We start from the raw sequence: 16,916 nt of genomic DNA, 5'->3' as shown, positions 1-16,916 counted from the left end.
TCCTGAAAGCTCTTTCTATCAGATGTATTTTGATAGAGTTAGAATCATGCCTCTGTTTTCTTACTAAATGTTCCTATTTATATGTTAAAAAAGCTGGCAGGTTTGCAAGTACTGAAAAAAAACCTCAAGGGGACAGCATTTTTTAAATGGAATGGGATTCAAAGTGAGAATTCATGAATATGCCTTTGGCTGGCTATGACTGCAATTCTTACAGAGATCTGTGACACTCTTATTCAGCAGAGTCCAGCTGGGAACTGGCGTGTTGTGTCTGTGTAGCCCTTTGCTCTCTGCATCCGTAGAGAAGGAGGTCAGTCTCCAGCCCCGTGAAGGGGGAGGACATGGGAGATTTGGTGCAGTCTGGGGAGAGGCTGTGGTTATAGCTGGAGAGTAGGCTCTCTACAGGGGATCATGAAACCTGGATCACTGGCATGAAACTGGGCTACTGTCAACCTTTTATTTGGTTCTTGATGAAGAAACTGTGGATTGGGGAAACCTTCCTGAGCTCAGTACTAACATACATGTCACTAGAAATCTGTTATGGCATTTGCTGGTTTCTTCTCTTTGAACATTGACTCTACAGAATATAAATTATCATATTGCACTGTGCATCTTTAATACAGAAAGCAATTATAGTCACTGCCAAGTCAAAAATATCTGCCTGAGGGAAGATATTGCTGGTCCGGGCCATGAAGCTATTGCTGTGAGGTAGAGCATTGATGGTTATTCCAGCACTGTTCTGTTATGTGTGTCAGTTCACTTCTTCTGATCGTGCTTCCATCTTACTTTTTTTCTACATTCCCGTAAGCTGTTGGATGAAAAAGGCCTTAGGAGCTGAGAAGACCTACTATCACTTGCCACAGATTAGATAAAGTGCTGCAAGGGCTATAGGGTGGTAGGGAAGATGGCACAAACCAAGATACTAGTCTAAATTTTTTTGCCTAATTAAAAGTCACAGAAGCCTAAGAACATACACAAAGATAACTCATTATTATACTTAATGGACAGTTAGTTGTATTGCATCAAGTTTCCTTTATGTTACAGAGTAATTGGACAAAGCAGAGTCTTGCCATACCAACAGGCATCATCTAAAAGCCAGTAAATATTTCTGTATAGAGATAGAGGAACCACAGCTGCTTGATTCAGAAAGAGAATTTAAAAAGTGAATGTATGAATAGAGTAAATATGAAGTGGAAGATGAACAAAATAATAAAGGTAATAGAAAACGAAGGTCTCCTGTCTATTTTTGAGCATAATGACAAAACAAGGCAATTTGAAATGGAAGTGAAAAGCAGCATATCCTGAGTGGTATATTATTAATTTATGGTATTGATTGGTGCATCAAAATGAAGGATTTAGTAAAAATAAAAGCAAGGAAAAGTCTGTGTATGGATAATGAGAAGATCTAAAACCTGTCAGACAGCACTGGATGACACAAGCCACAGGAACAAAAGGCAGGGCCTTAATTAATTTGCAGTACATTTCTTGTCCCTTCATTTTGGCAGTAATATGAACCAGAGTTTCAGATCAGTTCTCTGGTCATGTGTTGCAATGCTGTACAGAAAAGCTTAGGCATGATTTTGCTAAAATGCTCAGAAAGGCTTTTGTGTATCCACATTTCCAGCTAAAATATGTTTAAGGTGACTTCAATTGCATGTGCTGTGGTGTCAGCCACAGTTGATTTTCACAGCCTAAGCAGTATTAAGGAGCATGAATTTGACAAGAAACAACTGAAGAGGAGTACACTCATTCCTAAGGTAACTCTGCTGACCTTGCTAGAGCTGATCCAAAGTTCAGTTCAGCCTTGACCTGTTTTTCTGTATTTCTGTTGTGTATCAGGAGAACTGCTTCTACTTCTGCTGTTCTATCCATCTTTGTTCAAGGTAATAACAAAATAAGTAAAAAAGGGTTCAGGGAACGCTGACAAACATAATTGGAGCACAGGAAAACTCTCATATTAAGAGAGATTAATAAGGTTGGAGTTGTTTCTCTTAGAGATGAGACAAATAAAAAAGAGGCAAAATAAAAACAAATCTGGAAGGACTCATCCATATACCCCTTGTGACCCACTAAAGGGCCTTTAGAGGTCCACAACCATGGCATTGAACTAAGTTACTGCTACCTGCTGCTCTCTGCCAGCTGGATATGCAGTTGGGCTCTCTGCCCTGTGCCTTTTGAGGTATAAAGGCTAAAAATCTTTCATAAAGGGGAGGAGCAGCTGTTGTCCCTGTTTCCCACCCAAGAGAAAATAGGGGTAGTCACAGAAAATCTGAGAATATTCCAAGTCAAAGGAAAGGGAGATACCTTTCCACATAATACACAAACACCCATGGAACTAGGTAATAAGTAGTGCTTGAAAATATTAAAGTTTGTTACAAAACTTTGCTGGCTTATAAGAGGTGCTGATAAAGCTGGGTGCAGCTGTGCAGCCTAGGGGGTGCTAGATGTTCCAGGGGTGGGAAAGGGGATACACAAAGGCTGGCAGTGAGCATGCTTTCCAGGAAAAGGCAAGGCTGAGGTGTCAGAGGCTTCAGCCCCACTGAGGAGTGTGCTAGAGTCCAGTCATTATCCTGCATCATCTGCCAAGAGAGCCAGCCTGGCTTGTGAACATTGCCTGTGGTCAGTGTGGACAGCACTATTCACAGAGGGAGGAAACTGGGTCAGAGCGAACACAGTTGCTCACACATTTGCAGTAGACAGGCAGCAGAAACAAGTAGTCAGTTACTATGGTTCAGTTGGTATTTAGTAACTCGGGGGTGATGGCGAAATATCACAAGACCAAGTCCTAAAAACATGCCACCTTGTGCCTCTGTATTTCATAGGCAACAACCATCGTAACAACCTCTGAGGACTCACCAAACAAGTTCCCTAAGCAGCTGATGATAGTGCTGTACTTTCTCAGTAAATTCAATTTCATGTCAGTGTACTTTATTGGATGAGTATTTCTTTTTTTGCTGCAGGGTTTCAGCAGCAGTGGGGATGGAGACTGCCATGCCCTCACTTTTTACCGTGTGGTTCACTCACAGCACACCTGGGTTTGCCAGCAAACCCCAGAAATTGTATAAATGCATCTTTTGTGCCTGGGCTGGATACTCTGGTGGGTTCCTTACTGCCCAGCAAACACCTACAGACTTGGCTGTCATTTGGAAAATGGGAAGGATCAAAGCAGCTCTTGGGACCTTGCAGAGACCAAGCCCTGGAGATGATAGTGGATCCCTGCTCCCAAGCCTGGTCAGAGATCTGAATTCGTGGGGCTTTTCTTTCTAACTTCTCTTTCTTCCTTAGAGAGTCTTTGAATTCCAGTCTATTCCTTACTTAATATGAAGGGATTTACACTGATCACTCTTGTTAATAGCTGTTAATGGGAATTTTATTCTTGAATCTCCAGTGTTTGGAAGTATCATTTTGTTTTCAGAGCCAATTTTCTTCACGGGAAGAAAAAGTTATCAGACCACCCTCTGCACTTCCTAGATGATGTTATACAGCCCACTCTGATTAGCTTTTGAAAACTATTTTTAGCTTAGCTATGTAGCATAGAGCCCTAGACACAAAGCTTGATGGTGCTTATCACTTCAAATACACTCTCAACAACCTCCTCCCAAAAGGAGCAGATTGTAGGTGTGTAAAGAACTCCCTTTTTTCCTCTTGCAGAGTCTTCACTTCTGATATCAAAAAGCTTGGCTGCAGCAAGTCCCCCAGCTGCTTCAGCCTGACTCCAGAGATGGCTGAGTCTGCAGGTGAGCTCCCTGCAAAAACTGGGGCAACTCCAAGTTCAAAGTGAAGCAACTGGAGCTTGATGGGATGCATTCCACAGACACTTCTCCCTTTTTAAAAAATTCCCTTTGCTAAATTATATTATTATATTTCTCTTTTACTTCTCGTTTTTCTGACCCAATTAATGTCTTTTTACTCGAAATTATTTGTACAGTCGTTAGGATTTGAGGTGAGATAGCAGCTGTAATACTATAAAAGCTGGGAGACTTTACCTTGTAGCCCTCTGTGAGTATTCCTCTTTGTGCTCTCAGAGGCCTTTGTACATGGTAAGCTTACTTAAGGGAGTTTATGTAAGGAATTTAGGCTGTCATACAGATCTTACAGTTTCTGGGGACAGTTGGGTGGATTTGGGATGCTTATGTGAAGTTGAGTATATATATATATATGGGTAAAAATAATAGTAGAATAAAAGAATATGTAAAGTAATAGCCTTTCTAAAGCCCAGGGAAAAATAACAGGTTTATGTATCCTAAAGCACACAGGATGAACTTTCTGATGACTAGGTATAGGAATGCTAACTTATGCCCTCAATATCACATTGCCTTTTTCTTTTGCTTTTTTTTTTTCCTTTTAACGCATGTGAAAATCATTTGCAAAGTCAACTCTAAAAATAATAGTGTTGTGCAACAGCTGCAATATTTTTTCAGGTGAGCTTTGAAATTTAATATTTGTGTATATAGTTAAGAACATATAAGTTTTTCCATCCCAGCCTCCATCTCACATCTGTTGAGCTGATGTCTTGTATATTTGCTCTTTTCTAGAATGAAAGTCACTTGCTTTTAAGCTGGGCAGAAGTTCTCAAGGACCTTAAGTAGAAAATGGTAGGAAATACGGTATAATCATCTTTGTTTCTTGTAAGATTTTCCCAATTTGAAGGTTCCTAAGCCACTTTTCAGAATATGGATGCAAAGGTTAAGTTATAAAAGGTATCTGGCAAATTATTTTTATAATGGATTTAGAAAACTACCCTGCATTGCTCTAAGTGAGGAGGGATAGGTATTCTGGCCATTTAATCTTCCTTATTCTGATAGAAGAAGGAAGACAAGTGTAACAATCTGTATTTTATTAAATTCAAAGTTGGTTGAGTTTTCATGTTAATAGGCTTTTAATGATTTTGCATGGGAGAATGTCTTGTTTAAAGAAAGAGGGAACAGCTGTTAAGTTTAAATATAGGAAAAATAATTTAATGTAACTTATGTAGCATGGCAGCATATTGAAATTTTTATTGTAACTTGTGCTGCCTCAGATGTGAGGTGCCCTCATCTTTATTCTATTCCATACAGTTTAGTACTCAGCTGAAAGACTGTTGTTAGTGATTGTTTATCTTTAAAACCTTCACTAACAGCATTATTTTGCAGCCCATTTTCAAACTAGGGTACATTTTAGAAATAGACCCTTTATCAGATCACATCATATTGGTTTCTATTCCAGAGGGGAAAAATAAGGTGCTTAAATAACTTTATTTTTGCCTCTGTGGGTGCTTGTACAGGCCACTCTGAGACTGGTCAGCTGCTGAGTGTGGATGGTGTGGGGGCAGGTGGTTGTGTCTGTTCCCTCTGAGCAGCCACTGCCGAGGTTCTGCTGGGGAGGTGTGGAAAATGGATTTGTAGAGAGTTGGAAAGTTTTCCCATGTACCCCCGCAGCCACTAGAAACAGCTTCCCGCTGTCCTTAGCTCTGCATCACTTGAGAACATACTGATAGATGACAGCACATTTTCGTCTGATCTAGAGACATTTCTAAGCCTTACTAATGCTGCCTTTTGCTTCAGCTAAGGGGCAATTAAGTTCACTAAAAAGGAAGCACCTAAAATCAGAAGTGCAATAGATAAATGAGCACAAAAAAATGATTCAGTTGCTGCCTTACTCTTATTCACCCTGTCTTTTGAAATTGTAGTGAAATTCCACACTACACTTTCAGGTGAAGAGCAGAGGGGTCTGTGACTTACGGGCTTTACACAAGGAGGGATTGCTCTCCTAATCCATCAGATAGGTGAACTGCATTGCATTTAGCCAGTAAAAGGTGGTTATTGGAGGAAATAGCCCATTAAATTATCATTTCCTAGTCCTAGAGAGGTACTCCTGAAGAAACAGATCACAAAGATGTGAAAGAGCAGCCAAGTCTCTTTTCAGCTCCTAGTTTTTTGGGTTTGGAAAACAGACAGCAGCAGTGCCTGTCTCTGGGTGAGTCATGCAGCTTAGAGCAAGGACTTTTAAAATCTTCTTATCTATTATAGAGAGACATGTGTGTTACACCTGCTGTGTGTTATGTGCAGATGCTGTGGAGGACTTTTCCACAATCGAACTCCAAAACGCCTCCTGATAGGCAGGGTCAGACCCAAGGGCAGAAGAGAGGCAGCCTCTGCCGTGGGACAGCCTGCAGCAAGTCCATCTCCCCCCAGCCACCTCTTCCCCACACCTGGAAGTGAAGTGGGGTTGTCGCCTTTCTACTCCTAGTTTTGGTTTTGTGGTGTTTCCAATCCCAATTCCAATTGCAGCCGGGTGGGGCTGGTGCACGGCTCAGTGAAGGCTTTGGGTGGGACAGCAGAGCCAGGCTGGCAGCACGGGGCTGCCTTCCCACCTCCACATGTTTGGTTCTGGGATCACCCTGGCCCTCAGACCCGCTCAGCCTCACCTGGGTCCCTTCAGGGACCCCTTAGCTCATTATCCTAGCAGAAAGCAAATAAAGGAGTTGAATTGCTTTCTTTTCTATCTGTAGGGAAAAAACCCAAAACCCCAAAAACTTTATTTGGATTCTGGTTTGGAGACTGGCTTTACAATGAAGAAAACGGATTGTAATATAAATCCAGCCTTTACAAAGCAATGCAAACCAGAACTTCATTTCATGCAGTATCTGTACATCTCATTTTATTTGTAAGCTAAATTATAATTCACAAATGTAAGCTATAGTTCAGAAAATATTGCATACATTTGTAAATGGTGTAAATAACCCAGTCGTTTGGGTTTTTTTCAAATTGCAAGATTCTTTGTGAATTTTGCTTTTTCCCAATCTAAAGTCCCGAAAATTTGTTCAGCTAAATTTGGTGCATTCCTAAGATCCAGATCCCAAAACATTCAAATGTCTCAACTGAAAATTCCTCTCACACTTAAGTTGACAATTGTGAATCCTAAAATCCAAATAGCATCTATGTAGCTTTTTTTACTAATCAATTCAAAAGTGATAGAACTTAACCACCCTTCTACAAGTTATACTACCTATATAAGGCTTTTCATCAAACCTCTCAGCAAGGATAAAACGTACTTTTTGACAGATACAGACCACTGAAAATCAGCCTAAAAGTGAAATGGAAACAATCATCAAATCAACTTTTTTGACAACTAAAATTTTTAGTCCTAGCCAGGATCAACTTTTGGATTGCAAATGGTCTCAAAACATGTCACTAAGTGAACAGGGTCACATAAAAACTGTATTTTTAAAATTTCCATCAAATTTAGGTCTCAGCTGTTATCTACTCTATGTTATGGACTTAGATGTGTCTTAACAGCAATATATCAGTCTTAAGGCTCTATAGAATTATGTGAATTTTCACACTGTGAGATCTATAGATTAAAATGTTTTTTTTTTCTCATTGACACGCTTTCTAAGGAGTTAATATCTTTCACTTTTTTTTTTTGTCTCTTAAACCAATTATTCTAAATTGAAGCTGTTAAGAAAAAATATTCTTTTTCTTATGAATACACACAAATCCTTACAGAAAAGCTCCTGGCTAAAGTGAGGTGTTTCTGATCCAAGCTAGGAGGAAGAGGGAGGAGGATGAGGAGGGCAAAGAGGACAGCAGGGAGGAACATTTCTCTTCTTCCTTTCACCATGGGAGAGTGTCCCAGGCCCCTCCCTAGGATTATGACATCTTTGACTGAAGTCAAGCTTCCCTGGTTTCAAACTTGGCAGGAGTGTGCCCAGATGCTGGATGGTAGCTGGGATAAGAATTAACTGGGAAGGACTCACTGAGTTGCTTCTAATTAAGTAATTTTGTACTGTCATTTTAGATAATTAGACATTGGCATAGAATCTCAGTGTGTTTTCCCAACAGACTGGTGGAAAAGCTTTACTCCAGCCCTTTCCAGACTTTTAAATATGTTTGTGGAAACTTCCCAAGGTCTTGGATTTTCCTATGGTTTCAAAATATATAAGTTTGGACTCTTAGGAACTATCTGGGGAGGGAAGATATTGCCTATTCAGTTCTTGTAACAAAACAAACCAATTTTTTTTTCCTTTTTTACTTAATTATAAAGGTTGCTAAGAAATAGATACTTCATTCCTGAAAATTGCTTTTTCATGGAACAGTACAAATGTTAGCAGACAAAGCAAGCTGGTTTTGCTGTACTGTAAGGTGCTGCAGAGAACAGGCCAGTAAATAGACTGAAAAGAAAAAATGCTGGGAAATGCTTGCTATGAAATTAATTAGATATTTAAGTAGGAGGAGCTGATTTCTGTAAAAGCAAGACAAATTCTGTAAAACCAAGAGTGCTTTTTAATCTTTCATAGTGGTTCAGAGATACAGTCCTAGAAGTCCTAGTGAAGAAGTCCTAGAGGGCAGCTCTAATGTCTGGTAAGCAAAATACATGGACCAGTGAATAAGAAGGCAATATCTGCTTCATCTGCTTTTAAAATACATAGAGACAGGTTCACCTCTATGATGTATTCATCATGAAGCATTAAAAGCACTCTGGTCCCATGTCTTGAGGAACATTAAAGTGCTACTGCAGTGCATTGCCTGTCCTGCATAGTGTTACTGCACACCCAGTGTATCTTTTGGGCTTGTAGTTGTGGTATGTTGCAGCGTATTTCTTTATATTTAAATAATCATGGGCCTAATTTTCAGAGAGTGTCAACATGTCTGGCTGAAATGGAATCAATGGTGCCGAACTCCTTTATACTAGCTAAGGAGCTGGTCCTGTGTGCTTAAAAATAGCCTAATGAGGGTAGGACTGGTCTATGTACTGAGAGGTTTTGTGACCTACTTCTGCAGCTCTCCTGCTCTTTTGGGAAAGCTCAGCTGGGCTTCTGGTTCTTCATCTCCTTGGTCTACCCCAAGTCACTAACAAAAGCAAATTCCACCAGAGAGAGAGAGAGAGACTGTTGCTTCTGCACAGATTAATAATACACAGCTCTATAAATGATTAATAAAAGATACTGCTGACTTTGAATTATGGTGTAGTAATTCACGCTTAGCTGTTTAGCTAGCTCTCAGCCTTCATCCTGGTGGTGCATGAGTCACCCAGGATGAATGATTATCCTGTCATGCAGACTGTTGTTTCTAGTTGATTAAATTGAGCACTGCACGTATTGGACAGGATCATGCAGCTGATAATGGCCCACCACATGGATGGCCATAATCGGACTGATGAACTTTTAAAATTGCTCAAAGATGCTTCTGTGGGAATGGTGTTGGCCACAGACTGTGAGGGCTTCATCCTTTGACATGCTGGAACCTAGAGCTGGTCCAAAGAAGTGTCTCTACTTGTGATCTTATTTAATTTAATCACATGTGCAGATATTCTGGTGCATCCTATGGAGTGCCTAGTACAGAGCAAAGTCCTGTTGCTCCTCTGGTGGTGGATATGTTCATGTTATAATTTTCCAGGTACTCACTCCATGGGAAGCCATTGCACTCTCTGCTGTGCCTCTCTGAGTTCTCCATGATGATTCTGTTTGTGTGAGATCTATCACTAAAAAGGGAATATTAATTTTTAAAAAGCCTTGCAAGTATGAGATCATATTTAAAACAAACAAACAAACCCCCCCCAAACTAAGAAGCTGGGCATTAACTGAGTAGGTGGGAGCTGAGTAAGAGAAGTTGTCCATGGGAGATAGAGAATAGGAGCAGAAATACTACCCTGTCTAGTCACCTGCAGACAACTCAGCCGTTTCTCCTTAACTTCCAGGTGATTCATCACATCCTAATGTCAGCCAAAATGGATCAGAAGGATGACACCTGAAAAGTGCCAGTTTTTCTGTGTTAATTACAAAGGCATCCTGAGGTGACTTGCTCAAGTATAGATATTTACCCTCCAGAGCCCTAAAACTTGCAGAGGTCAGGCTTACCTTCAAATCCCTGTATTCCCTGTTTTCTGTAGAATTCAGTTAGGCTGCCAGTACACAGAAGAATGAAAGGCCAGAGCATTACTAACAACCTGTTCATCAAATAAATGTGTTAAAATGCTGTAGTGGAGAAGTGACTGCTGATGTGGAGCTTGCAGAGGTGTAAAATCCCCACAGAAGCCTTGTCTCTGGCTATGGCCTGCAAAGGAGAGGTGGAAAACGTGGTTGGGTTATCCCCGACAGAAGGAAAAACACCAAAGTATTTAGATCCACAAGTGAGGCTTCCCTCCTCTTCAGGAGAAAAAATGGGGCCCCAGAAGGAGTTTGGTGCCTTTGTGCTGGTTTCTGAGTGAAGCAAACCTTTGAAGGGAAACAATGCTAATAGAGTCATTGCTTTGGCACATGAGCTCTTCTAGAAAGAAAGCCTGTTAATCCCCTCTATAGTCTCTCTATTTATACCCTTAGGCTGCACATAAACTGGCCAAGTACAAGAACAAAAGCTGACTAGAAAAATCACTCCTGTGATTGTTGTTCTCACGGAGCTATTATCCCCTTTATTAAGGAGCAGGCTCAGAACAACCTCTCTTAAGGACAATGTTCTGTGAAGAAATATGATTATCATGCTAATTTAGGTGAAACTTGGCCCTCTGGCTCGACTCTCCCTCTGCCTTCCCTGCTCATTTTCCTTACTGTGCTTTTAAGTGGTGGTGCCATCAGCCAAGCTAGGGAGGAATTCCCCGACCCCAGCCCTGCCCCTTGCTTGTTCGGGAGATCAGTAACAACCTACAAGCTAAGTTTGTCTTCCTAGACATTACTTCAAGACATTTCTTTATAAAAGTTTTACAATAAAAAGAAAAAAATCTTGGACTATGCATTTAGTGTCATTTTAGAGGTGGGATCTTCTAGAGGAGGGCAAGGTGTGGGACTGTTCACCAGATTACTGGTGTCCTTTCTGGTATTTCTTATGATCATTTAGAAACTAATGTATGTGATATTTCATTTGTTTCTTCATTATATCTGAAGCTCATTAATAATTGCGATTATCTTTCTGCAGTTTTTATTTGAGAATAAAAATCCTCACCAATGTCCTGTTTCACCAAGACTGAATGGAGATGCACCTTCTTGACCTGGAAGGCAATATAGCCCAGGTTCTTTTGTGTCAGTCAAATTAAAAGATGAAAAAGATGTCTCTTCTGATCTTTCTGCAAAGTACATTTCCAGAGGCTTTTGGAGAAACTCAACCTTCATTGAAATGCACTTGACTGAGAAGATACTTTGAAAATATAGAGTGTAAACAACTCCTCCAGTGGTTTTGTTGGAGAAAAAGGAGCAGAAGGGATTCAACATACTTGGTTATACCGAGCATGGAATATCTTCTTTGGAAAACTGTCTGCATCAAGAATAGCTGTGTTACAGCTTACGTTCCTGTAATGAAAATAGTTAATAAGATCAGGTTAGACTTATCTGTAAGAATGTTACAAATTTTGACTAAATGTGACATTTCCAATATTGTATTGCCAGTATGATTGAGGATAATTCATTAGATGACACAGACTTAAAGGGCCTATGAACTGAATAATGGAGATTCTTGAAGTAAAGTAGTAAATATCTTTTTCGGACTATGTGTTTAGAGTTTTCTAACCCTTCCAGTGTTGGGCAATCAAAAATCTTATCTCTTTTCATCACAATCCTATTTAGCCACACATTAATTTTTGGGATTCTTTGTACTCTATAAGCTATTTGTGAAACGAAATTAATTACTCTAATAATGGTTTAACTATAGGTAGGCCAGATGAGACTGTTGGTATTTAAAGACAGGGAATGTGTATATTTGAAGAGATGAAACTCCTGTCACACTGGAAAGATAAAACAAAAAAAGGATGATGAGATAGAGTGGTGTTTAGGCTTATGTCTGAGGCTGACTGGAGCCAGATGTTGGGTTTAGATGTGGTGGTTGCTAGATTCTTATGAGCTTCCTGCTGCTGAGAACACACCAGAATGGGGCAGAGAAGAACTGCCCTGATGCTGTTGTGACCATAAGCTACAAAGTACAAGTATAGTCAGTCCTCCTTCTTTTGAAGACCAACTGAAAACCAGAAGCAACAAGAGAAAGCAAAGGTTCTGGAATTTTTGCAGAAATGAGACTCATTATGGGATATCTAAGTGGGCAAATTGGGCGTTTCTAATTTTTGCAAAAGCCAGACAAATAAGAGGATGTATATTAGGTCATATGTACAAATCAGGCACTTCTGAAGCTGGAGGGAAGGAAAACCTCTCCAATTCAGAATTGAGGTTTGGGCACGCTTATATCTTAATCCAGGGTGAAGAAGAGGGAATTCGGAGAGCCTCTTGGCCACCTTGCTGAATATAGTCCCTTTGAGCTTGGCTGTCTGAACCTACAGATCATCTCTTGCACGTTTAATCAGGAATAATCTAGGAAGGTATTGTACAAAGCTGCTAGCACCCATGTAGGACCTACAGTAGAAAATACGAGAGAAGAACCACTGGGAATGTCCTGACTCATTATTCTAAGAATTTATTTCTCTACTAAAATATCTATTTAAACATTTCATAAGTTTTTATTTTCCTGAGAATTCATCTTTAATTGAAGAGGGATATCTGAAAAATGGAAGTGGTATTCCTGAGCCAGATGTTTGCCAGCATTATTAGTGGCTTTTTGAGGAGCCAGTCGTGAGAACAGCCTTGCTCTGTCACAGGTCCTTCAACATTCTCCTGGCCAAGCCTTGGTAGATGTTCAGATTCCTCAGGGGCTCGAATTTGGTCCCCTTCCACCTTCTTTCTGGCCTCACTGATGCATTTTGAAGATGCATATTCACAGGTTAAGACATCACATATTGCTTTCTCCTGCTCTAGCACAAACAAGATTTAATATCAATCTTCATTTACTCAACAGTGTAAGTTATTTAATCTAAGATCTGTTAAATTTAATAATGATAAATTGAGCACTTTCTTCATGTATGTTCACATTCTGTCTTAGTCTATTATATATGAGCTGTATAGATGTGAGGCTTTATAAACACAAAAATAAAGACAACAATAAAAAGAGCATTTGCAAACCAAGTAACTACTCTGTGAAGTAATGGAACTTTGAGAGCTGCAGTTCATTCCATGGCTCAGATAATCTAACACATCATAAACCCTGACGGGGCAGGTTTGATCCCCCAGCTTTTCACTGTGCGTTCCTTCAACTCTTGCTCTGGTTCTGGATCTGTAATGAACCAGGCTGACTCACTTATCCAGAATAAAATTGAATAGATAAAAATGGGGGAATTTTGTCTTGGGTTAATGATTGCATAATCTTCACAAAGGGCCTGAAGAATGCTGTGCATAGTGAAGGTTGATGGAGAGAGGAATGATGACTCTTAGGTAGTAGAGATCTGTTAGAACCACTTGGCTGCCTCTTCCACCTCCCCAGCCAGGACACCAGGACATGGATCTACAAGACTTTAAAGCACTCCAAGTGCTCCAAGAGTCTTGCTGGCCTACTTTGCCGTGCTGTGACATGGTGCCCTGCTCTTTCTGTGCACCAGCAGTTGTGTCCACTGGCCCTGTGATGTGCTGGTAGAAGAATATTCAGTGTTCGTATGATTTTAGTTAGGTCTCTCCCAGTTTTGCATCTTGAGCTGATTCTTCAGGTTGTCAAATAAACACAAGTGATAATTGAAAAATGTGCAGGAAAGCTTGGGGACACAGGATGTGCTTGAACTCTGACAGGGGTGGTTTCGATTACATTAAGCTGTAGGCTTCAGTGCTACAACAACCGGTTTTCTGCATTTTTGTTTCTCCTTTCCTTGGGTGAATTTGAGAAGCACAGTTACATTTTCTGTAACTGACCAATCTTTCATCTGTACAAAGGCATGTGTATACAATGGACCTAACTCTGATATCTGGGTTGTAAAACTCTTAGTACCCACAAGATACTGAGAGTGGGCTACCAGAAGGTGAATCTATCTAAAGAACAAAGGTACATTATTCATTTTAATAAGATCATACACAGACATGACAACCAAAACCCAAATCACCAACTCATGTTTGCTCATCAAAAATATCTGCAGCTGATCTAAAGAATTTGATGAGGTACAGAAATCAGCAAATAATTTGTCATAGACTCTGACAAGACTAAATCAGATTGTAAGAAATTGATGGACCTGTATTTCCAGGCTAATCTATGTGTCAAGTACAGTGTTGTGTATAAGTTCCATCACTGTTCCCATATATTCCATAGATCATACTTTACCTGCTTGGTACTTTGGGCATACTTCTTGTAGTAAGGTCTCTGTACTTGGCTGAGTTTGTGGTGTAGGTGATACCTCGGTGAACTATGCACACCTTCTGTGTGCCCGGGACTGCTAAAGGCCATTGGAGAACTAGAGAAGAGTTGTCTCTGATTTAGCAGTAGAACCTGTTTTGTTTTCATTACTAGGTCTCAGGTCCTGAAGACAGCCCAAATCCTCCAGCAGGAGCTTTCAATAAGACATTGTTCTGCTGCACTGCCAATAGGATGTCATTACTCTAACTGCAAGATAAGAAAGGATTTGTTAATGGCTTCTCTTGGGGGATGGTGGCATTTTTTCCCCTTATAGATCACTGGGGAAGAAATACAGGAGCAGGCTGACAAGAAAAGTAAATCAGTTTGGCACCTTTTTTTTTTTTTTTTTTTTTTAAATTTACTTAGGCTTCTCAGTAAAAGCTTTAAGTTATGGAAAACACAAATTCAGCCTTTTTTAAAATTTGTAGTCATGTGAAAAAACAGTGATCTAATGTTCACGTGCATATACCTTTTTAAGAGAGAAAAAGAAATGCTTTAGTATCTTTTAAAAAGAAAGCTGCTGTAAGCAGTAACAGGTCTATAACCTGTCTAATCTGGAGGTACAGTACTCCAGGAGAGGCAGATCAGTTTTTGCCTTTCCCAGGTCTAAGTAAGTGGTTACTAATTAACAGCAGATATGGCACGAAGTTTTCAGTCCTTGCTTTGGTGTAGCTATCAGTGCTGTAACTTGGGGGCTGCATGGCTGTGCATGGGGCTGCTGTTGCCCTCACCTTGCGACCTCTGCTTCTGGCCAAAACCTCCTGCAAATACCCTTGTCTGGTGTCACCTCTGTCCCAGGCTGCACAGCTGGCTCCCGCAGGTTGCTGTCATGGAACTCCCTCATTGTCCTGGGGCTTTCAGAGTCCAGGTGACATTTTGGCAATCTCTGATAGAACAATGTCATATTTTTTGCAAAACCACATTTAGCACAATGATAAAGGGCCTGATCCTGTGAGTTTTTAGCCATCTATATAATCTTCTATATAGTTAAAAATATGAGCACACAGACAGCATGTCTGAACTTGGAAAATTCATTTGGCTTCAGGTGGAGCCTGAGCTCAAAACACAATAGCTACACCTGAATAGGGATATTCAGAGGACACAGAGCAGGTGCCAAGACCAGACCTGCTTGTTTGCAGTTATGCAGGGGATTCTTAAAGGCACAACCCTGCACATTCATCTGTGTAACCAGCTTAGGCAGACAGGCAAGTTCCTCTTTTTTAAACTCATTAAAATAACTATGGGATGAGGAGCCCATTTGGCTGTGTTTTGGTAGATTTTTTGGGCCAGAGCCTTCCCTGAAGCTGGGCTACCTCTCCCACCATGTCATCTCTACTTCCCACCCTGCATGACCCTCTGTCAGGCTGCCCATGTGGCCATGCCAGCACAGCCACCCGTGCCAGCACGGCCAGCTGTGCCAGCACATTCATCCGTGTGGTTGCATTCCCCTGCCCAGTGGACAGCTGCACAAACACAGGGGTTGGCAGGAGGCAGCTCCAGGGTGGCAGGGAGAAAGCAGAGCCCCTGCCTCCTTATGCTGGCATTGCTGACAAAATATTTTCATAGAACGAGTAATCTTAACCCCTGGCAGCCTGGGTACTCTGAGCTCTATAAAACCCCAAGCACCCTCAATCCTCAGTGGAGGGGATGAATGTTCAGGGCTGAATACCAGGCTGGGGGTGTTGGTCACAATTGGCTTGCCTGGCTCCAGCAAGCAAAGATCCTGCAGTGCCTCTCCAGAGAGGCTCACAAGTTACTGCTCACTCTGAGCAGCCAGACCGGTTTAGAGCATGACTGCATGAATGAGCACAGTATGGCTGTAACAGGAGACCAAGTGAGATCCCAGAGAATGAGAGGTAAGGCGATAGCTGCAGGTGCCTGTGGCTCACAGCACAGCTTATTTAGGCACTTGTGGGCATCACAATTTCTCAAAAAGCTGAGAAATTATGTGAGAGTCTTACATGGATACCATACAAATACCTAACATTGCCCGCCCTGATATTACATTAATGCTATCAGAGTTGGTTGTAATTTCTATTGTGCCGCACAATTTAAGATATGAGTTTCTCCCCCCACCGTATCCTCCTCCCAACTCTCTCTTCATATGTTAGAGGTAGCTTTTTGGTGTCCTGGCCTGTGCATGCTGCACTGTGGAATGCAGTGGGATTTTCTCCTTGGTTCTGTGTGTGTACTTTTTCTTCATTTTTTTTCTCTTCAGTATTTAGTATATTACCATAGCCTACATATTTTTAGAGCATAGTATATCTTCATACAGTTGATATAATTCCTGACTGATTAACTGTAACTTTATTCTCAGCAATTAGCATTGCTTTACAGTATGTATCAGAGAATGCAGCAGAAATTGTAGAAAGCAATTTTAAAAGACTCTTGTTTTGATGCACTTCCAGCTTGTAAAAAAAACCCAGTTTCTCCAACTTTCCTAAAAATAATATTTTACTATTATCAGTCTATTAAAACACATTATTTTCTTATGGGGAAATGATTGCCCCAAGCTGTGTTGAGGTTATTTATGACAAACTACATCCATATCTTTTCAGTGTTTTGCATACCTGCTACTGATCCATGCTTGAAGTCCACAAAGATGCAAATAAAAAAAAATCTTGCAGCAACCGTCACTTGCTCCCCTGTATTGGAAAAGCAGCCTTATGTAATAGACTGGAAATGACAGGTAGGCATACCAGAGAAAAATCTAGGCTTGGTGTGAATTGCTCATACCTTTGCTGACATCTCTGG

At 40.7% G+C, this 16,916-nt stretch overlaps 1 protein-coding gene and 1 long non-coding RNA gene across 2 annotated transcripts in view; both read left to right on the top strand.

Moving 5' to 3' along the window:
* Positions 1-12,913, top strand: part of LOC106850075 (uncharacterized) — a 73,138-nt gene extending 60,225 nt beyond the window's left edge. The window contains exons 5-9 of the mRNA XM_088166110.1: positions 3,649-3,734; positions 4,370-4,418; positions 4,533-4,592; positions 9,676-9,824; positions 10,887-12,913. Coding sequence (XP_088022236.1) covers positions 3,649-3,734; positions 4,370-4,418; positions 4,533-4,554 — 157 coding nt within the window. The 3' untranslated portion in view covers positions 4,555-4,592; positions 9,676-9,824; positions 10,887-12,913. The remainder of the gene's footprint in view (positions 1-3,648; positions 3,735-4,369; positions 4,419-4,532; positions 4,593-9,675; positions 9,825-10,886) is intronic.
* Positions 12,914-14,774: 1,861 nt separating this feature from the next.
* LOC148223679 (uncharacterized) overlaps positions 14,775-16,916 on the top strand; it is a 68,818-nt gene continuing 66,676 nt past the window's right edge. Inside the window, exon 1 of the long non-coding RNA XR_015803944.1 lies at positions 14,775-16,851. This is a non-coding gene — a long non-coding RNA (uncharacterized LOC148223679). The remainder of the gene's footprint in view (positions 16,852-16,916) is intronic.

This window comes from Sturnus vulgaris, chromosome 5, assembly GCF_052056855.1.
Source record: "Sturnus vulgaris isolate bStuVul1 chromosome 5, bStuVul1.hap1, whole genome shotgun sequence".
Taxonomy (NCBI): domain Eukaryota; kingdom Metazoa; phylum Chordata; class Aves; order Passeriformes; family Sturnidae; genus Sturnus; species Sturnus vulgaris.
The sequence above is the reverse complement of the archived record's forward strand: the minus strand, read 5'-3'. Positions and strand labels throughout refer to the sequence as shown.